Raw genomic sequence first — 22,570 nt, 5'->3', positions numbered from 1 at the left:
CAGAGGTAGAGCTGGGCCATAAAGAAGGCAGAGTGTGAAAGAACTGATGCTTTCAAACCTTGGTGCAGGAGAAAACTGTTGAGTCCCTTTAACTGCAAGGAGATCAACCAGTCCATCCTAAAGGAGACCAGTTCTGAGTGTTCACTGGAAGGACTGATGCTGAAGCTGAAGCTCCAGTACTTTGGCCACCTCATGCAAAGGGCTGACTCATTAGAAAAGACCCTGATGCTGGGAAAGATTGAAAGCGGGTGGAGAAGGGGATGACAGAGGATGAGATGGTTGGATGGAACCACTGATTCAATGAACATGAACTTGGGCAAGCTCAGAGAGATGGTGAAGGACAGGGAAGCCTAGCATGCTGAAGTTCATGGTATCTCAAAGAGTTGGACAAGACTTGGTGTCTGAATCATAAATAGAAATGATTCACCACAAAATGGTTATTTCCTGAGGTAGTGAATGATTCTGCAACTGGCCCAGTGGGACAAATAACACAATCTCAGCTGCTGGGACCCTGTTTTTGGAAGAGTCCTTCTCAATCAGTCTTATTCTGCAACAGTGCCTCTTTCCATCTCTTTATTTAGTGTACTCCCCCCTCACGTGCACACATGCACATACACACGCATGTTCAAACACATGCACACGCACACACACACACACTGCCCACGCAGTTTCAGTCCTGTCCTGAGAGTCAGAGCAGGTCAGCATCAGCTTGGATAACTGCTTGGTCTCAGGTCACTTCACCCATTGGCTTCTAGTTATATTAAGTTACTTGTCACTCTCTGCACATGCTAGAGGATCTAACACCTATCAGTCTTTGGAAACATTATTCTCTCTTCTCAAATACTATGCTGCTCTTCCATGAGAAGTAATTCCCATGAATCCTTTTGGGCTTAGAAGCCGTTCACAACTGGCTGAGCATCTTCAGTCTGCAACTAGAGGGTCTGGATCTAAACATGGTTCTTTGGTTCAGAGCCCTGTAACCATAGGCCAGCTGCTTCCCTTTATTCTCACCTACTGATGAAATGATGTGATGGTACTGACTGTACCCAACCAGAGTTGTGTGAAGGATGGTGATGGGTCAAAGCACTCCAGGGGCCTCTAGCTGGGGCACCTGACTGTGCCAGTCCCTGGGACCTTGACAGCCTGCACATCTCCTTTTGCTGTTGCATGTACTGACTGCTCAACATAATTGTCTCTGCAAACTCAGAGCTTTCTTCCATCAAATATCTTCACAGTAGTGATTGGAACATCCAGCTCAGAAAAGGAGACACCCAAGTGTGATGTGCATGTGATGTGAGCAGGATCAAGAAAACACCAGGAATGGAAGCCAAAAATTGGCTAAACAGACTGGATGCCATTAGAGAGAGGGCCTATTTCTTGGCAATTTTTGTGAGGATACAATATATCCAGGCAATTTCTAAAGTAGGTCTTGTATTTAAATCCAGGCTCTGTTCTCATTGTGCCTGATTTTCCATGAACATCTCTCATCAGCAAATTTGAGCCTATTTCTTGAGGCTGAGGGCACTTTTGAATAAACACATATATCTGCCTCTGATTTCAGTAAACCATTAAATCTTTTTAGACTTTCCTATTCTGAAAACTGAGTTATTCAACTTTAAATGTCAAATGAGGAGTACCAAATGGGGTAAAAGACATGTCAATGAGGGTTTACATTTCTGTCTGATAATCAATTCAGAGAAATGAACTGGAGGAACCCACAAGTCTAAGAAAAATCGAAGACACTATTCTCATCTACACGGAAATACACTCTAGGACAAAAAGGAGAACAAATCATATAAAATGAACAATGTAATACTACTGATATGGCAGAAAGTGAAGAGGAACTAAAGAGACTCTTGACAAAAGTGAAAGAGGAGAGTGAAAAAGCTGGCCTAAAGCTCAACATTCAAAAAACTAAGATTATGGCATCCAGTCCCATCACTCCATGGCAAATAGATGGGGAAACAATGGAAACAGTGACAGACTTATTTTCTTGGGCTCCAAAATCACTGCTGATGGTGACTGAACCCATGAAATTAAAAGATGCTTGCTCCTTGGAAGAAAAGCTATGACCAACCTAGACAGAATATTAAAAAGCAGAGACATTTCCTTACCAACAAAGGTCTGTCTAGTCAAAGCCATGGTTTTTCCAGTGGTCATGTATGGATGTGAGAGTTGGACTATAAAGAAAGCTGAGCGCCAAAGAATTGATGCTTTTGAACTGTGGTGTTGGAGAAGACTCTTGAGAGTCCCTTGGACTGCAAGGAGATCAAACCAATCAATCCTAAAGGAAATCAGTCCTGAATATTCATTGGAAGGACTGAGGCTGAAGCTGAAGCTCCAATACTTTGGCCACCTGATGCTAAGAACTGACTCACTGGAAAAGACCCTGATGCTGGGAAGGATCGAAGGCGGGAGGAGAAGGGGACGACAGAGGATGAGATGGTTGGATGGCATCACCAACTCAATGGACATGAGTTTGAGTAAACTCTGGGAGTTGGTGATGGACAGGGAAGCCTGGTGTGCTGCAGTCCACTGGGGTCGCAAAGAGCTTGACACGACTGAGTGACTGAACCGAACTAAACTGAATACTACTGATGCATATTGGCCCAGTTACAAAATGAATAAATGGCTCACAAAAGCAGTTAATCCCTTTTACTTTTAATAAAAGGAATAGACAGAAATCTGGGTGTATGTAATGCTGATTAATCATCTCCCAAATACTTTAAGGTGTGGGTGTCATTTTGAGTTGTGTCCTAGCATTAAGTAAGGGCTTCCCTGGTGGCTCTAGTGGTAAAGAACCCACCTGCCAATAGAGGAGACATAGGAGATGTGTGTTCCATCCTTGGGTCGAGGAGATCCCCTGGGGTAGGGCATGGCAACCCACCCCAGTACTCTTACCTGGAAAACCCCATGGTTAGAGGGGCCTGGCCTGCTATAGTCCATAGTCTATAGGCCCCAAAGAGTCGGACACAACTGAGTACGTGTGCCCTAACATTTAATAAAGTCCTCAGCCTTAGGAAGTGTTGTTTTTGAGCTTTTAAATATTACTAACCCATCCTTCTGAGTGAGATTCAAGTCCTTGCAAAGAAGGCCTGGGCTGGTACCACATTCCTGGCGCTCTCACTGGGGACTCTTGAGAAACACACAGTGTGGGTGCTTTGGATAAATGTAACAGGAAATGACTTTCCCACTGAAAGATGCCAAAACACACCAAGTAGACCTCAGTGAGCGAGAACAGAGGAAAGCGAAGGAGAGTTAGAAATCAGACCCTCAAGGGAGGACACATTAGGTATTTCTTGAATAACTTCTGTAAGATCCCACTGAAGTCTGTTGGGCATTTTCCTTTCTGCATTTCAAAGGAGTGAAGAGGACACCCCATAACTTTGCCTAACAGATATAAAATAACACAAATGATTGGCTTTCCTGGGTGGAACATATCCAGACATTTCTAAGTGATGATTTTTTTAAAAGCAAAACAAGCAACTGCTAAGGGAATGGTTTAGTTTTTTTGTTCACAACTTAGTTTTTGTGCTTGCACTTTCGTCTTTACATTCTGCTGTGAGCACAGAAGTGAAGACAGAGCTATATATCTTCAGATACGCACATTATGGGTATGAGTGGGATGTCTTGAAAGACAATGAAGAGGAGAGGAAGTGACTTGGAACCCTGTGATCAGAAAACAAGAAGAGCAACATCGTAACAGAGCTTCACTAGTATGACCCAACTGCAAACAGTGGGGTAACCCTGATGAAGTGTGATGTGTTCATGAGCAGCTCTTTCCGAGTAATGTACTCACTAACCAATTATGCTAATGTTTAATATTGGTAAAAAACAAAGCTAAGGAAGTTTAACCACATCTACTTGGGGTATATCTATTTGGGGTATAACAAGGAGAATTTACAGTCATACACGAACTCTCCAAGTCAATCATTCACCCATAAATGGTTATGTTGCATAATTGTGAGCAATGTAAATATGTAAATTTTGGTGCTCTGAGAAGCTGGCAGGAATATCTTTTGGTGTAAGTAAGATTCTCCAAGTATCCTCCATGCTTTGACTTAGGTGGTTCTCTTTGCTTTTTACGATGAAATCAAGGATCAATCAATGGCACCCCACTCCAGTACTCTTGCCTGGAAAATCCCATGGGCGGAGGAGCCTGGTAGGCTGCAGTCCATGGGGTTGCTAAGAGTCAGACACGACTGAGCAACTTCACTTTCACTTTCCACTTTCATTCATTGGAGAAGGAAATGGCAACCCACTCCAATGTTCTTGCCTGGAGAATCCCAGGGACGGGGTAGCCTGGTGGGCTGCCAGCTATAGGGTCGCACAGAGTCGGACACGACTGAAGAGACTTAGCAGCAGCAGCAGCAAGGATCGATCAGTTGCCTGAAAAGCTAGACAGGCACAATTTGTCTCATCTGGGATGGCTGGTTTTACAGCAGTTGTTGTTTGGAGATTATAAAGTTGTTGAACAGAGAAAACAGTCACTTAGCCTCTGCCTACAGGGTTTGCCCATATGGGATACATATCTTAGCAGGTATGGGGTCTTCTAAACAAGCCAGCAGAGGCAGGTAATGGAAGGTGACTTTGAAATCTTGTGACTAATTAGAATAACAAAGTCTTTGAACAGTTTTCATGTTTCAGAGTTTTAATTTCCTGTAAATAGAAAAATGTTCTCTGATCAGAAATTAGGAGACATAAGAGTAGGAAGCAGAGTAAGAGTGTTGAATTTTAGATTTTGAACTCTCATGCGATATTATGTGTTTCGTGATATTTATTCTAGAAACTTGAATATAAAAAATGAACTATTATCAAAACTAGAAAAAAACAAAACAAACAAAAATCAGATAAGCACTGTAAAATTTTGGTTGCAGAGTGTTTATGGATGTGAAGACTAGAAGCTACAATTTGTCAATATCTGGAAAGTCAGTCCATTTCTTCCAAGTCTGTCTGAAAACAGGTCAATTGTTTCCACTCTGGCTATTCTATAGATGACGGGCATTCTAAATGAGATGACAGTGTAGTGAAAACCCTTGTAAGTATGCTCTGCAAATGTGAAGAATAATCTAGGCTTAAAATAATGTGGTAAAGGTTTTCCTTCCACTAAGAGTAAAAAATTATTTGTCTGTATGACACACAACTGCTATGTGGCTGTGTGGCCAGACATAACAGACAAGAGAACCACCATGTCAAAAATGGAACAATTATGTCAAAATGGAGCAAACATATATGCATGTGTGCAATACACACACACACACACACACACACACACACACACACACACTTCACTCAACATATAAAAGGTTATATGCAAAAGGATGAATTTGAAAATTTAATACAGTCTCAGTAGACTCAGTTCAGTTCATTTCAGTCCCTCAGTCATGTCCAACTCTTTGCGACCCCATGGACCACAGCATGCCAGGCTTCCCTGTCCATTACCAACTCCCAGAGCTTGCACAAACTCATGTCCATCACGTCAATGATGCCACCCAACCATCTCATCCTCTGTCGTCCCCTTCTTCTCCTGCCTTCAATCCTTCCCAGCATCAGGGTCTTTCCTAATGAGTCAGCTCTCCGCATCAGGTCACCAAGTATTGGAGTTTCAGCTTCAACATCAGTCCCTCCAATGAACACCCAGGAGTAATCTCCTTTAGGATGGACTGGCTGGATCTCCTTGCAGTCCAAGGGACTCTCAAGAGTCTTCTCCAACACCACAGTTCAAAAACATCAATTCTTTGGTGCTCAGCTTTCTTTAAAGTCCAACTCTCACATCCATACACAACTACTGGAAAAACCATAGCTTTGACTAGATGGACCTTTTGTCAGCAAAGTAATGTCTCCAATTTTGAATATCCTACATAGGTTGGTCATAGATTTTCTTCCAAGGAAAAGCATCTTTTAATTTCATGGCTACAGTCACCAACTGCAGTGATTTTGGAACCCAAGAAAATAAGTCTGTCACTGTTTCCACTGTTCCCCCATCTATTTGCCATGAAGTGATGGGACCAGATGCCATGATCTTAGTTTTCTGAGTGTTGAGTTTTAAGCCAGCTTTTTTACTCTCCTCTTTCATTTTCATCAAGAGGCTCTTTAGTTCTTCTTAGCTTTCTGCTAAAAGGGTGGTGTCATCTGCATATCTGAGGTTATTGATACTTCTCCCGGCAATCTTGATTCCAGCTTGTGCTTCATCCAACCAGGCATTTCGCATGATGTATTCTGCATATAAGTTAAATAAGCAGGGTGACAATATACACCCTTGACATCCTCCTTTCCCGATTTGGAACCAGTCTGTTGTTCCATCTCCAGTTCTACCTGTTGCTTCTTGACCTGCATACAGATTTCTCAGGAGGCAGGTCAGGTGGTCTGGTATTCTTGTCTCTTTAAGAATTTTCCACAGTTTGTTGTGACCCACACAGTCAAAGGCTTTGGCGTAGTCAATAAAGCAGAAGTAGATGTTTTTTCTGGAACTCTCTTGCTTTTTCAATGATCCAAAGGATGTTGGCAATTTGATCTCTTGTTCCTCTGTCTTTTCGAAATCCAGCTTGAGCATCTGGAAGTTCACGTACTGTAGAAGCCTGGCTTGGAGAATTTTGAGCATTACTTTGCTAACATGTGAGATGAGTGCAATTGTGTGGTAGTTTGAACATTCTTTGACATTGCCTTTCTTTGGGATTGGAATGAAAACTGACCTTTTCCAGTCCTGTGGCCACTGCTGAGGTTTCCAAATTCGCTGGCATATTGAGTGCAGCACTTTCAAAGAATTATCTTTTAGGATTTGAAATAGCTCAACTGGAATTCTATCACCTCCACTAGCTTTGTTCACAGCGATGCTTCCTAAGGCCCACTTGACTTCACATTCCAGGATGTCTGGCTCTAGGTGAGTGGTCACACCATCCTAGTTATCTGGGTCATGAAGTTCTTTTTTGCATAGTTTTTCTGTGTGTTCTTGCCATCTCTTCTTAATATCTTCTGCTTCTGTTAGGTTCATACCATTTCTGTCCTTTATTGTGCCCATATTTTCATGAAATGTTCCCTTGGTATCTCTAATTTTCTTGAAGAGATCTCTTGTCTTTCCATTCTATTGTTTTCCTTTATTTCTTTGCATTGATCACTGAGGAAGTCTTTTTTATCTCTCCTTGCTATTCTTTGGAACTCCGCATTCAGATGAGTATATCTTTCCTTTTCTTCTTTGCCTTTGACTTCTCTTCTTTTCACAGCTATTTGTAAGGCCTCCTCAGACAGCCATTTTGCCTTTTTACATTTCTTTTTCTTGGGGATGGTCTTGATTACTGCCTCCTGTACAATGTCATGAACCTCCATCCACAGTTCTTCAAGCACTCTGTCTATCAGATCTAATACCTTGAATCTATTTCTCACTTCCACTGTATAATCATAAGGGATTTGATTTAGGTCATACCTGAATGGTCTAGTGCTTTTCCCTACTTTCTTCAATTTAAGTCTGAATTTTGCAATGAGGAGTTCATGGTCTGAGCCACATAAATCACTAGGCTGCATAAGGTAATTAGTGAAGAATCTCATGAGAAAGATATAGGGATTTCTGACAGAGAGCTTTAGAAAAATCCCACAGTCAAGACACAAAACAGAGATGTCTCTGATAAGCTCTTAAACGTTTCACTTAACCATCTGGTGATGCTAATAGATTCTTTATCAACTCCTCCACAACCCCAAGTCAATGACAACATTAATGCAGGCATCATTTTGGGCAGTTGGTGAAAGTGTTAGTTGCTCAGTTGTGTCCAACTCTTTGTGCCTCATGACTGTAGCCTGCCAGGCTCTTCTGTCCATGGGATTCTCCAGGGAAACACACTAGAGTGGGTTGCCATTCCCTTCTCCAGAGGGTCTTCCAGACCCAGGGATCAAACCCAGGTCTCCTGCATTGCAGGCAGATTCTTTACCATCTGAGCCACTCAGGCAGGGAACTTCACTCTTTATTTCCTCCTCTGCAAAACAGAAGCAGTAGGAATACTTGCCCCAGCTACCTCAAAGAGGGTTGTAAAGATCAAATGAGAAACTAGATATCAGATAGCCTTGTAAACTATAAACTTCTTGACCAGTGCTAGGTAATGTTGCTTTGCCATTAATATTCCTTCATGGCTTTCAGATATTTCACTAAATGATCAGCAAGTCCCACAATACTTTTTCAGAATTTCCTATCGTACTTTCTCTAGACCAAAAAAAAATGTGTGTTTTTTTTTTTTTTTTTTTTGCTCTGTTTTGAAATTCTAACCCACTCTCACTTTACTAAATCATGATGGGGAGAGAAATGAACCAATTTTCACTGATTTTCCTTCTCCTGAATGTAGGTTCTACATAGGGAAATGACCAGCTAAATGCAGAACTGATTAGCAAATCTCACATTCTCGAGCCATGAAACCCAGAGAACTCCAGAAAAGACATTTTGATACCAAGTGATGGAAGCTTGAATATATAAACTGATTCATAAATATTTTAAATAAGTCAGTGAGTGAAAAATCATTAGGGAACTAATATGATTAGAATAATAATAACTATTTGGTGTCTCCTGAGAGTTGGACTGTGAAGAAAGCTGAGCACCGAAGAATTAATGCTTTTGAACTGTGGTGTTGGAGAAGATTCTTGAGAGTCCCTTGGACTGCAAGGAGATCCAACCAGTCCATTCTGAAGGAGATCAGCCCTGGGATTTCTTTGGAGGGAATGATGCTGAAGCTGAAACTCCAGTACTTTGGCCATCTCATGCAAAGAGTTGACTCATTGGAAAAGACTCTGATGCTGGGAGGGATTGGGGGCAGGAGGAGAAGGGGACGACAGAGGATGAGATGGCTGGATGGCATCACTGACTCGATGGATGTGAGTCTGAGTGAACTCCAGGAGTTGGTGATGGACAGGGAGGCCTGGTGCGCTGTGATTCATGGGGTCGCAAAGAGTCGGACTCGACTGAGTGACTGAACTGAACTGCGTAAATGCCTTTAAAAACATTATTCATCCTCCAACCTTTGAACAGCAAGGAGCTGAGAGATGTTTGTTTACTGCTCCGCAAGCTGCGCCAGAGGCACTTGGCTTCTACAAGCCCTTGTTTCAATGACCTCTCACTGTGCTGTGTGTCCAGAACTCACAGTCACTCTTTCAGAGATCAGAGTTTAATCTCTCTGGCAGATGCATTTTAATTAGAAAATATTCTTCCTTGGAAAAGGCTCTATAGTGCTCTGACAGGGTTCCTGACATCATGGACCCCCGTAGGTTTACTAACCTGAATACATAAGTAATTGTGGTTAGTATCGGCTGAGCAGGAATGAGGATGCTGGCACAGTGGGTGCAGTGACTTCCTGTGGCCTTCACATCTGAGTTGCTCACTCAGCCCAGAGTCAACGGGAAAAGGTGACTCAGTCCCTCCTGTCTCTACCTGCATGGAGAGAGTGTTGACAGTTGACTCAGTTTTTCTTTTCACCTATAAAAGAGTAATATTTGTATAGCTGTAAGATGCATGCAAGGGACTGAGTGCATATCTTGTACTTCTCTTTTTATTGCTGAAAAGATTTCATAGACCAAAAGATGTGCCAAACTTTCTATTACTGCAAAGTAAACTTAAAGGAGCTTCTCCTCTTTTTACAACTGGCCATTTCCCATTTACCTAAAAGTCAATCAATGAAATAATCTCAGTTCTACCAGATTTGCTGGGACAATAGATCTAGAAGGCCTTGACCCTCTCACTGGGCCTTGGAGCTCCATGATGGGCATGAGGTGGACGCACTCTGGATTCACAACAGCTCCCGTTAATGGAGCTGTGCTGCAGCAAACAGCTGTCCCCCAGCTCGGCATTTTGACTCCACGAGGCCCTGATCCACACTGTTCCAAGCTCTCCCGGCACAGCTTGCTTGCTCTCCCTCTGACTTTCTCTTTATTTAGGACTAGTTTTAACATACATCTCACCTTATGTAAAATGATCAGCATAAGCTAAACCATGAGAGCCTGTCCTGCAGCATGAACATTTGCTGCTTTGAGGTTCTCAGGATGTCAGATTCGGGGCCATGTCCTCATCCTGCCTGAGTCACCCAGCAGGTGGTGATCGGGGCAGTCAGGTGACTCAGGTCGGGAGTGGCTTCTTGGATCAGAAGCCTGCTTAGGTTTTGACCTGTTGAATCAGACTATGCCCTGGGGAAGTTATGAATTCTTCAAGCATTCTGGCTTCTCATTTACTTCTTAACAGCTAGAATATGGCTGCCATTGGAACCAGGCAGATATATGTTCACACTCTTACCTCTCCAGCATGTTATTGATAATTCTTTGATCTAAGCAGGTACTAAATGTCTCTACACCTCAGCTACCTGGTGGGTTAGAATGGTGATCCTCACAGACTATGCAAGGATTCCATGCAACAACCAAGGTGAGGTCCTCGTCCTGCTCCTGGTGCAGGTGCCTGGGAAACGTGGCTTCCTCCAGGGAGCTGGGTCCTCCCAGAAGTAGAACCAACACAGAAGCACCTATCCCTTCTTAATCTGCACCATGTGACCTTCTCCCACCAGACAGGAAACACACTACCTAAGCTGCCCTGATTTAAGGCAAGAGTGAAAACACCAAAACCTTGTTGCCAAAAACTTAAAGTTCTTCTGTGCTCACAGTAGTTTTGGCGTTGATTTCCTCAGAGCAGAAACTAAACTGAAATTGAGAACGTGACGTCGAGATATGTGTTAATCAAGGTGCCCTCTTAGGGTGTCCAATCCTCCCAACTTGCTAGGGACTGAAGGTTTTCCTAGGACACCAGAAAGTTTCCAGGGACCAAGCAGCTGGCCGCCCTCTCGTGTTCGGCAACTAGGGCGGCGCTGGGAAGGCGCCCGGGGCCGGCGAGAGGTGCCTGCCTCCTTGGGGCTGGGAGGGCGATGCATGGTCTCCAGCGCTCCTTTCATTTGACAGTGGGTGGTCCCAGGTGCCTGCCCACCTTGGCAGACGCTCACATGGGCAGTCTGTCTGGCCCTGACTCACACCTGCAAGAAGTGGGGAGGGAGCTCTCTCCAGTGACCTCGAGTAAACCCCGTTCTGGACTGTCTGTGTTGCGGTCCTGAGGGCCTGCACCCAGCCATCCACCTGCAAGGGTGTGTCCTAGACACAGCTCAGAAGGCACTCAGGGGAGACTCGCGGGAGGGTCTGCTCTGGCCTCTTTTTGCTACCTTGACTTTGTATTCCATTTGGAAAGCGGACTTCCCCTAAAAGCCAGGAAAGCCACACAGTCCTTTACAACAAGGTTCTGGCTGGCTGAAGACCAGGCTCCGAGGCCCCATTTGTAATGTGTCTGATTTTTCTTCAATTTAGACTTCAAATGAATTTGAAGGGTGAAGGACCTCCAGGGATTGAAATAAGCCATTTGTATTTTGCATGTTTTATTCCCATAGCTTGACTTCTTTTTTTTTTTGACTTGACTTTGGATTTCATTTATGGTTCAGACAGACTGGCCAACAAATAGAAACCACAAACCAAAAGGGTCATATTGAAATTCATGAATCAGGCTTTCGATTCTATTTACTGCCTTCACTTCTGATTCTACAACCTTACTCACCTTCATTTCCACCCCCTCCTTCCTTCCTTCCATTTGCATGTTTCCCATCCCTAACATCAAACTGCCTATGTATCCTTACTAAATATCTAACCCTCTTAGAATGTAAGCTTATAATGGCAAGGAGCCTGGGGAGCCCCACTGTACAGTATTTGGCCCCTCAATAAGTATGGCAGAAAGTGAAGAAGAACTAAAGAGCTTCTTGATGAAAATGAAAAAGGAGAGTGAAAAAGTTGGCTTAAAGTTCAACATTCAGAAAACTAAGATCATGGCATCTGGTCCCATCACTCCATGGCAAACAGATGGGGAAACAGTGGAAACAGTGGCTGACTTTATTTTGGGGGGCTCCAAAATCACTGCAGATGGTGACTGCAGCCATGAAATTAAAAGACGCGTACTCTTGGAAGGAAAGTTATGACCAACCTAGACAGCATATTAAAAAGCAGAGACATTACTTTGCCAACAAAGGTCCATCTAGTCAACGCTATGGTTTTTCCAGTAGGCACATAGGGATGTGAGAGTTGGACTGTAAAGAAAGCTGAGCACCGAAGAATTGATGCTTTTGAACTGTGGTGTTGGAGAAGACTCTTGAGAGTCCCTTGGACTGCAAAGAGATCTAACCAGTCCATCCTAGAGATCAGTCCTGGGTGTTCATTGGAAGGACTGATGTTGAAGCTGAAACTCCAATACTTTGGCTACCTGATGTGAGGAGCTGACTCATTTGAAAAGACCCTGATGCTGGGAAAGATTGAGGGCAGGATGAGATGGTTGGATGGCATCACCGACTCAATGGACATGAGTTTGGGTAAACTCTGGGAGTTGGTGATGGACATGGAGGGCTGGCGTGCTGCAGTTAATGGGGTCGTAAAGAGTCAGACACGACTGAGCGACTGAACTGAACTGAAGTGAGCACCTGTGACTCTGCCATCATCAGCGGGCTGTCCCTGGTCACAGCTGCTGCTGCCCAGAAGCATGAGGGCTTCAGCAGCAGGATGTGGGTTTGCTGGTAATTTCCAATCTGGCACTTGAGATAAGAGTCTTACTTAGGATCAAAATTGAGCGTCCCTCACGCTTGCCTTTCCAGATCTGCTTCTGCAGCTTGGGTTCTCACTTTCTAAAACAATTACTATTCTGTTTTGACTTAAAGATGAATAGTTATCAATGGTTTAATACATTCTCACCTTCAGAAAGCATTTCAATTTTAATGACAGTTTTCAAGGAGATAACACAAAGATGACCATTGTAGAATTTGGGGGCATTGTAGCAGATAGTCAGGAAAATATTATTGAGCAGGAGGACATTTTCTGATGTTTCTGTATTTTCTCCCCATGAGCTGTTCCCTCCTACTTCCACGACTAGAGGTGTAAGCTCCTGGTTGAGAACTTAATTTCCTTCTCGTTTGACATTTCCAATCTGGAACAGTCAATGATTATATAAATTTACTTCACCACTGGAAATGTAAGCAAAGTTTAAACACTTAACCACTGAGCATCACTTTGTTTTTCACAAAGAGAAACAGAAGAGTAAGAAATCACGTTTGCCTGAAGGAAGAAAATGACAGCTGCTACTGGATTCTGCAATGGAAGCCACACAGCACAGTATCTGGACTGTTTCTGAACAGTTACAGTTGCTCCAGCCCCTGAGGGTTTGTCCATTATCTCCATGGAAATACAGGGTGAACCATTTATTCTCAAGAACCCTTAAGGTTCTCCCTAAGGATCTCTGGTTGCTTATGTGGAGTTGTGTGTAAGCCACGGTAGGACTGAAAGGGAAGCCGGCCTGGCTCGGTGAGAACAGTGACGCAGAGACCGTGGCTCAGGCCCACGTGTCCCATTTGGGCAGATACAGACAGCAAAGCGGATGGGCATGGAGTCTACCTTCATCAATGAGCTAACTAACAGGAAAGGTTACAAACTGTACTCTCATTTTACCTTTGAACTCATTTTACAACAATAATATTAATAAGCCATGAAGGAAAAAAATAAGCAAAAGACTGATGAAACAAAGAAAACCAATGTGCTAAATATTCAAACTAATTTTACTGTATTCCAGCTCTGGGGAGAACTGGAGACTTTGGATGCCACATGATTCTCCTAGCTCAGGTTTTAGAATGCACTCTTCATTTTGACTGATAATCTGCTGTAATATTCAGGAAGGAGAAAGCAAAAGATATGAGTAATTATAATAACCATAGCCTTGCTTCAATTTTTTCATATTGTACAAATTCCCAAAGCTATATTAAAAATGACAAAAAATAGTTTATTTCTTTGATACAGAATATACAATATTGCACTCATGTTGCAAGTAGTGTGTAAAAAGAGAACTCTATTTAGACTGCCATAACAATTATCTGGGCCTGCTATTTCATGGCGTCACCAACAATAACTATAGCACTGCCCTTTAACCCACTGAAAAGGGCAACGCTTGATAAAGCCTGCTTTTTATTCCAGCGTCAGTGACCAGCAGTTTAAAAACTATATGCATAATGAGGAAACTTCAGTTATATAACTACCTTTCAGTCACATAACTACCTTTAAGTCTGAGGCACTGGTAATCTGTATCCATATATTAAAGAACTAGATACTGTCAAGCTATTTTCCAGGTTTTATCAATTATTTTTCAATAACTTTTCCTTTCCATTGTACTTAATCATATTACCTAATATGCTATTCTTTCCTGAACAAATGAAAGTATTTTGCAGCAATAACTATTGTTCATCCTTGTGAAACCCATTATAAACTTTTTTATTCAGACTGAGCTACAAAGTCTGATTTTCTCAGAGTCACTCAGCAATTTGGGTTAATTCAGAGTTAGGAAAGGATTTCCCGCCACCAGCCACACACTCAGCCCCTGAGCTGAGGCCTGAATCCAGACCCACAAGAGGGAGTGTTAACCTGATCCTGCTGGGGTCTGGGGACACCCTATTCCTGCCTCACACACACCCCTGACATTTACTTCATAGAGTCACTGTCATTGATACACAAATGCTTCTGGAAGATCTCAGTGCTTTTAAACAGTAACCAATTTGTTTTCCTGGTTTTCATATATTACATGGGTGGTTGGTAGCTATTTCTGCTGCTTAGTCACTTCAGTCATGTTGGACTCTGTGCGACCCTATGGACTGCAGCCTGCCAGGCTTCTCTGTTCATGGGATTCTCTAGGCAAGAGTACTGGAGTGGGTTGCCATGCCTTCCTCCAGGGGATCCCCAGGACCCAGGGGTTGAACCCGCGTCTCCTGCATCTCCTGCACTGCAGGCAAATTCTTTACTACTGAGCCACCAGGGAAGCCCACATGAATGGCAGAGTTCACATCATTTTGATCTCAGATAAATCTGACCTAGGATACACTTTATCCTATTCTGACAGTAGAAAGGCACATAACAATTTCACTTAAAGCATTCACATAAAAAATTAATGGAAACTGCAAAAAGGGAAACTCCAAATACAAAAGATCCTTTAAAGAAAATTCTCATCTTTGACATTATCTTTTAAATTAAGTATAATCCAGTGAATAGTGAATAGCAAAATAGCATTAAAAAAAACAAAAAACAGGGAAAATTTTCTTAGAGCAGGGAATCTTCGTCTTTATAGAGTCTACATTGAAGTGGTGTCCTCCCCAAATGCACAACCGTGACTTACTGACAAACAAGGCCCTACAGCACTGAGCACAGTAGAGTCCCGAACACGCTGCTGAGTCACATGGAAAATTCAATTAAACAACATACAGAACGATAACCAAGGACAGAATGACGAAAAGTATACTGATAAAAACCAAAACCATGTGAAATGTCAGAAAACTATCTGAAGACCAATACTCATATAAAAATAAATATTTAACTCTAGGACCTATTCTCACAGCAAAAGTTACAAAAATAGAATACAGTATTAAACAAATACATGAATGTATCACAATTGGTTTATAAAATATTTTACTTTTGAGAAACCTATTTCTCTTTCCTCCCTGTTCTAATAATTATATTCTTAGATGTATTTTGATGAAACATTGTGAACTTTGACTGGGTGACAGATTGTCTTTGGGTCGTTTTCACGGATACATAAACTTCTCTCCGAAGGTTCTGAACTTGAAATTTATTTACTCTGAGTGTCATGAGCCAGGACAGGTTTAGGGTCACAGTAACTCCTTACCAAGAACACTCCAACCCGACAGTCTCCCAGCTGCCCAAGGGGCTGCCCTTGTTTCAAACATCCTATTCAGACAGAGTGAACTGCTGCCAAATTTGGAATGACTGCATGATAGACGAGGGTGCGAAGCAGACCAAAATGTAGGGCATTTCACATGTCATGAGTCCATGTTCTGCCTAAATAGAGGTCTTTTTTATCCTTTTCGGAAGCTGGGGACAAGAGAACCAAGGAGGCATATCCGACATGGTGCTGCAGAAGAGGACCACTGATACAGATTTGAAGGAAGGAAGCTTCAGTATTCTGCCAATTCTCAAGAAACTGTCCAGGTACCCAGAAAGGTTTCCTAGCAGTATTTCAACTCTTTATCTTTTTATGTTACCACTGCATGTCCACAGCCCATCCGTTGTGGCACTCAGTGACCCTGCAGCTCTCCAGTGGTTGTAAAAGTGCTTTCTGATTCACCTCGTAAGATGATCAATTGCACAGCTGGAATTCACTGTAGTTTATGGTACGGCGGTACTTAGAAAGGGAGGTCTATGTGTGAATGTGCAAGTGTGAGCATGTGTTTGCTCTTTGTTAACCACAGTATTTGTGTAGCATACATCTTCTTATGATCACAGAACTTTGATTTAAATAGTGCCCATCTGTCCAGTATGGTTGAAAGCAGTAAATACCATGGCATTTGTGTTTGAATTTCATGCTCTTTGCCTTTCAAAATTAATGATCATTAAAATGTATCATGGTGCCTATTTGTCAGCAAGCCACTCAGAAAGATGCCCTTGAAGATATTTCCAAGCAGCTTTTCCTTCTTCTGCTGCCCTCTGGAAGCAAAAATAGATCCACCTAACACAAGAAAATATTTCCCAGAGCTTCAGCTATGTCATAACAGTTAAAACTCAGCTAATTTCCAGTTCTGTGTTCCCACCTTCTCCACAGCATTCCAAACTTCTGAAATGACAAACGTCTTCAGTGGTGTGTTTTATTCCTGGGAAAGAGCAATTATATGGATACTTGGGTACTCTAGACAGAACCTGGCAGTGAAGATGGGCTGGGGTCCCAGTCATCCAGACATACTGCAAGGAGTCCCCATCGTCCAGAAGGCTTGCTTCCTGAGGAGTAAGGAAAAAGCTATCAATCAACACCAGTCTAGGCAAAAGTTATAAAGCCAAGCACTGAATTACAAAGTTTGGTCCCTGCAGTCTTTGGTTTTATGATACCTTCTGTATTTCACACATCTCCTTTGTGCATTTAAAACTTTGAAAAGAAATAAGTAGCAAACATAGCTATCATCTGGTTGCTCTGTATCCATTTCCCTGTAGGCCTTTTTCTGAGACAGTAAAGAGAAATTTCTTTGAATGTTGATCGGTAAGGCCAGTGCTCACTAGCACAGAGCTGGACAACAAAACAGAACACAGAGCAAGCAGTACAAACAAAATTTAAAAGGCAAACAGCTTCTGCCCTTTCAAACACAGTCCTCTCTGAAAGACTCTGGGGCTGGGCTGATGATGGAGGCAGCTTTATTACAGCTCAGGTCACTGCGCTCACCTAAAATGCAGTCCTAGTTGGTGAGTACGAACTACCCAGCTAGTTGGAAAAGACAGAAGTGGGAAGGCAGGGGTGTCCCGTTTGTCTGCTCCATGCTGCATTGCATCTGTGCAGATGCTCAGACACTTCTACCGCCCAGCTTCCAGTTACCCCACATTATCAAAGAGAAGTGTGAAAAGAGCTGGGGAATGTCTGATATTTTTGCTTTAAAATTGAACAATATTTATCCCTAAAAAATTCAAAGGACAAGTTGCCATTCTTTTATAACGATATTAAAATCAGTAACATATATTCTATGCAAAAGATAGAAAACCAGAAACCTAAATTTTGGCAGGCCTCCCATTTTAATGAACTGAAGGACAGGAAGATGATTAAACACCAGTAGACAGAAGAGTGTTTTTCATGAATTTTACACTGGGATATATGATACCAAAATTATCCACGTATAACCGTCAGTCATGGAGCCCAGTGGAATCGCATGCAGCTTCTATAAGTCATTCTCTATCTCTGATGGTCTCACTTTTGAAAAGTAAATATTTTTAATCCATGGGGTAATAAATTTATGAACTTATTTAATTCTGGATGGAATATTTTTATTTTACTTTATAGTACCTCTATATACCAAGAGGACAAAAACCTTCACATAAAATATATTTTCTTTTTCACCTAGAAAAGACATCTTCATTCATCTCAACTTTTCTGAATTTTTCATGAAATCCTAAAGCAAATCTGTATGGGTTCCAACACAAATGTCACAATAAACTAGAGAAAAACCACAGCTGTAGTTTTGTTTCCACAGCTTCCAGAAGTTAGGGAACTATTCTCAGGCAAGTAATCCTGTGACAAAAGGTCAGCTGCATTTTGCTCAGGCTGCCAGAAGACCCTCACCAACGAAGGTGAAGGGTCTGGAGTCTGTCCTGACTCTTTTTCAGAGGGGATTTCATGTCTGAAGGTAGTGAATTGAGGGGACTGTGGTCATGACAGACATTGTCCTCATTTGGAGAATGAGGACATTCCACTGGAACCCATGACTGATAATTTTAGTATTCTATTGCCCAGTGTAAAATTCATGAAAATTCACTGTCTACTGGTGTTTACTCATCTTCCTGTCCTTCAATTAATTAAAATGGGAGGCCTGCCATAAGTCGGAGAAAGGACATGCATTTCTTCCTCACAATTCTCCAAGCAGCAAGCCCTTAGGTCTCTTGGGTTGAAGTTCAAAGAACTTGAGCTGTTTGGGGTCTATGAGAGTAAATTTGTAGAGAAAATCTTTACAGAGCTGATGCTTGCCATCGACACACAGCAAACTGGGCAGGTTCTGTGTAACAACCATCTCCCTTCTCTGAACAATAACAGGAAACAGCTCAGAAGACAGGTGATATGGTCCTCCACTGGAAAAAGCAGCACTGTGAAGAGGGAGGGAGCTGGTGAGTGAGCGCACCTCTGTTCTCCTGCAGAGTCATCCCGGGCAGTCCCCAACCCCGGCCACTTTCCTCTGGCCTCAACTACTTCCCTTTGCTATAAAAGTCCTGTCACAACAGACAACAGTTCTTCTGTTGTTGTTGTTTTCCTTTTCTAGGTTACAGTCATGGAACACAAACACATTTCAGACTATATGGAATTACAAAGTATAGAGGTGGGAAACCCTCTGCTATCCACGTTCATTTTTGGACAATGGGAGCCTAAGCTAAAAGTGGGGGAGTGATTGCTACAGAAGACAGGCTCCCAACTCCCCACTGAGGGCTCCATCTGCTACACCATGACCCTCTGGGACAAGCCAGCCTCTGCAGCTTCCCTCCACCATATCAAGGTGTTCATGGCCAACCCTAACCCTGGCCAGCAGTCACTCACCTCAGGCCCCAAGACAACTGGTGAAAAGTACAAGTTCATGTACTGCTTTTAGTTTAAATTCTGATTCCCTTTATACATTCTGTGGGGACTCAGGTTAGGGAAAATGCAATAATCCTCAATAAACTACAAGGGAGTCTGTAAGTCATGACCCTTCTGAATTCAAAAGAACACTGAATCCTTTTCATGAATTGTCACATCTGTATTAAGACCATGGCCACTTGGGGAAGTTAGGCATTTTTCAGGCCTCAAACACAGGTGAGCTGTGTGCAAACGCGTCTTAGTGCAGACTCCCCCACCGTGCTGAAGACTGATACCATGTCTTAAATTAGTTTATCTCAAGGGCAGACAAAATACTTCTATCACATTAATTTTACAAACATTTATAGCAAGTCGTCAGTGCAGGGTCAGAGAAAACAAGATGCTGTAGTGCTTAAAATCTTGGTTCTCAAAGAGAACCCTGACAAAGTATCTTCCCTTCTCCCTTCACTACCCCAGAGATACCCTCTCCATAGAGGTGACAGTGAAAAGAAACATTCCTTACTTCCTTGAGGAAAAAACTTCCTGAGATCAGCCTTGAGATACTGACTCCAAGGGGAAGAAATACACCTCCCCTGCTATCATCAGAGGCAAATAAAACACAGAATCACTGCCAAGTGGAACTCTAAGACATTAGTTATGATCTAGTCCCTCCCTCAATTAAAAAAAACTGAAGCTCTTTCTTGGGCACAAAGCTGCCCCAACGCATCTCCTTAGAAAGGTCTCGAAACAATCTGAACAAAATTTAGGCAAAAATCTTTTAGAACTAAATGAGTGTCAAATGGCTGAGAAGATCCTGTAGAGAAGTCCTCCTCCCTCTCGGCTCGGTCGGTGAAGGCCTCAAGGAAGCGCACAGCCTTCCTTTCTGGGGAGGGGAGATCGCAGTCCCCCCAGGGTCCCCGCGGACCTGACCGGTCAGCCGGCATCAAAGCTCTGGACCCACGCAGAGCTCTCAGGCTATTTCAACGCAGGGAAACAGCAGAGGTGTAAAAGCACTTTCTGACGGAGCATTTGGAATGCCCATTTCTCCTCTTTCTACAGTAATAAGCCAACTGGGATGTACTTAGTGTACAGAGTTACCTTTCCTGGCAGCTAGAAGCCGCACACCAGGGAGAACCGGCACAGGCCGGGTCTGGCAGCCTTCTGACGCAGGCGCCCCTGCGGCTGTCTCTCGGCCCGAGTTACTTTAGAAGGCAGGGTTCCCCAGCTCGGTCCCTCCCCAGCACCTCACAGGCGCGCCTCACAGACAGCCCTCCCGGGCCCCGGACGCACACCTCGGCCCGGGTCTCCTGGGGTCTGTCACGCGGGGCCCTGCAGCCCCTGGCCGGGCGTCTCCTTGGCCTTCTTGCAGGTGTACAGCCACTTAATGATGCGCGCGTTCCTCTCGACCACCGAGGTGGTGCTGGGCACCTGCTCCGCCAGCTCCTCCTCCTGCAGCCCCTCGTCTTCCCCGCTGCGCCGGGAGAAGCCGCTGTCGGAGGTGGCCACGCTCACGCTGCGGACCTTGAGGGCGCCGCGGTCCGACTCAGCCGAGAAGTTCTCCCGCCCGAGCGCCTCCACCACGTCGGGCTCCAGGCCGCAGTACTGGAAGAAAGTGTCCGATTCGGCCAAGGACGCGGAGTAGCGCGAGCTGAGGTCGGACTGCGAGCGCTGCAGCCCCCGGCGCCTCGCCCCCAGCAGCTCCGCGCCGCGGGGCGCAGCCGGGACCCTGGGGGGCGTCCCGACGGACCGGGCGGGCGCGGGGGCCGTGGAGGGGCCAGGCTCGGCCCGGGCGGCCCCCTGGGCCCTGACCCCCCACTCCGCTCCCACCCGGGCGGCGCCGGGAGGCTCGGGCGTCTTGTCCTTGCTCGGCCCCTGGAAGAGCTTCTTCACCAGGCTTGCCCTGGGGCTGTCGGCCCCCGACGCTCGGGCGAACTCGCACTTCTGACGGTATATGACCAGCGAGTCCGGCCTTAGCGGCTTCCGCGCTATAGCCCTGCGCACCCCGGGCCCGGGGACGCACGCCTGCCCTCCGGTCGCCTCGGGGCTGCTGCCCCCGCCAGCCGGGCCTGGGCCGGTCCTAGGCGGGCCGCGCACGTACTTGGCGCGGTCGGCCGCCAGCCTCTCCACCGCGCTCCTGCGAGCCGGCCCAGCCGCGTCCGGGGCCGCGGGGGTCCCGGAGTCCCGGGACAAGAGCCGCGCGCTCGCGGGGGCGTCCAGAGCGCGCATCCTCCAGGCCCGGCCCACTGCGGAGACGCTCTCGGACTGCGCGCGGTCGTCAGCGGACCAGCTCCGGAGTCGGTTCCGTGTGAGCAGCGGCGCCCCGGTGCCCGGCCGCCCGGGGCGGGGGCAGAGTCCGCTCGGACTGAAGTACCGCCTGCCGGCCCCGCCCCTCCCGGCCCGCCCTCGCCTCGCGCCGGGCCCGCCCGCCCGTTCAGGGTCCCGCCGGGCTTCGCGCGGACCTGCTCCGGGGTCAGGGCCGAGCCCCGCGGGCCCGCAAGGCAGAGGGGCGGGGAGGGGCCAAGTCGGTGCGGCCCCGGGGGCCCACCGCCCCTCCCGGCCGCGGGGCGCGGTCTCCTCCGACGCCGGCACTTCCGGAGCCGGGAGGGCAGAGCGGCTCCGGCACCACCCCCCCACCCGGCAGGTGTCTCCTGCCCTTTGAATTCTTAAAGTGACCTCGGGATGTTTGAAAAGTGACTTTAATTTCCTGGAGTGCTCTTGCAGGGCACTCCTCTTAAACTGTAGGAAAGAAACGGCTATGACGCGCCGCAGGACAGGTCAGTCTGTGTGTCAGGCAGAAGGGAACCAGGGACCGGGACTGGGTCCAGGCTCAGCCAGACGGCCTGCCGGTGGCCCGACCAGACTGGACCGTCTGATGCCAGAGCTCGAGAGACAGCAGCGACTGCGGAGGCAAGGCTCAGGGATTCGGGAAAAGCCTGAACACATTCCCAGAAGACTGCTGTTTTTACCGTAATCAGTGTAATACGGAAACCACGGGTTCACCAGGGGAGTGAATCAGTCTAGGAATGCTGAAAAAGTCTAAGGGAGAACATTGCCAAAATTCCATTATTTCTAAAGTTGGACAAAGGACTAACGATATCTGCCAGACAGTGATATGGCCACGTTATCTCCTGTGAAACCAACTCCATGGTACGCTGACCTTTCAAGGTTGTGGCTGAGTGCGCCTGGTGCGGAGCAACACCTGGCTGCGGGCAACTAGCTGCCTCAGGTCTGGGTCTGATGGTTTTGGTTTTTTGTTTGTTTTTTTTTTTTAACAGAAATGCCAATGGGCACCAAGCGGACTGGTGGTGAGTGAGCAGGGGCAGAAGGTCAATGATTTCAAACAGGTTTGGCAAACCTGCACCCACTGACCACCAACCACCCAGAATCCCAGCAGGTGCCAAATGGGTCTTCAGACCTGGAGTTTCTCTGAGGTTATATCCTATAGTCAGTGATAGAAACACAAGA

The 22,570-nt window shown here is 45.3% G+C and overlaps 1 protein-coding gene across 1 annotated transcript; it reads right to left on the bottom strand.

Annotated features, from left to right (window-relative positions):
• Positions 1-11,866: 11,866 nt before the first annotated feature.
• On the bottom strand, positions 11,867-22,072 carry FAM110C (family with sequence similarity 110 member C). Its single transcript, XM_024996379.2, has 2 exons — positions 20,398-22,072; positions 11,867-16,800 (listed from the first exon to the last, which is right to left on the bottom strand). The coding sequence occupies exon 1, from the start codon at positions 21,329-21,331 to the stop codon at positions 20,423-20,425; it is 909 nt and encodes a 302-aa protein (XP_024852147.1). The 5' UTR covers positions 21,332-22,072; the 3' UTR covers positions 11,867-16,800; positions 20,398-20,422.
• Positions 22,073-22,570: the final 498 nt, after the last annotated feature.

Source organism: Bos taurus, chromosome 8, assembly GCF_002263795.3.
Source record: "Bos taurus isolate L1 Dominette 01449 registration number 42190680 breed Hereford chromosome 8, ARS-UCD2.0, whole genome shotgun sequence".
Classification (NCBI taxonomy): domain Eukaryota; kingdom Metazoa; phylum Chordata; class Mammalia; order Artiodactyla; family Bovidae; genus Bos; species Bos taurus.
Note: the sequence above shows the minus strand (reverse complement) of the source record. Positions and strands in the feature narration are given on the sequence as shown.

Coding starts and splice junctions, on each gene's coding strand:
- FAM110C (XM_024996379.2), bottom strand. CDS start 21,331: ATGCGCGCTCTGGACGCCCCCGCGAGCGCGCGGCTCTTGTCCCGGGAC.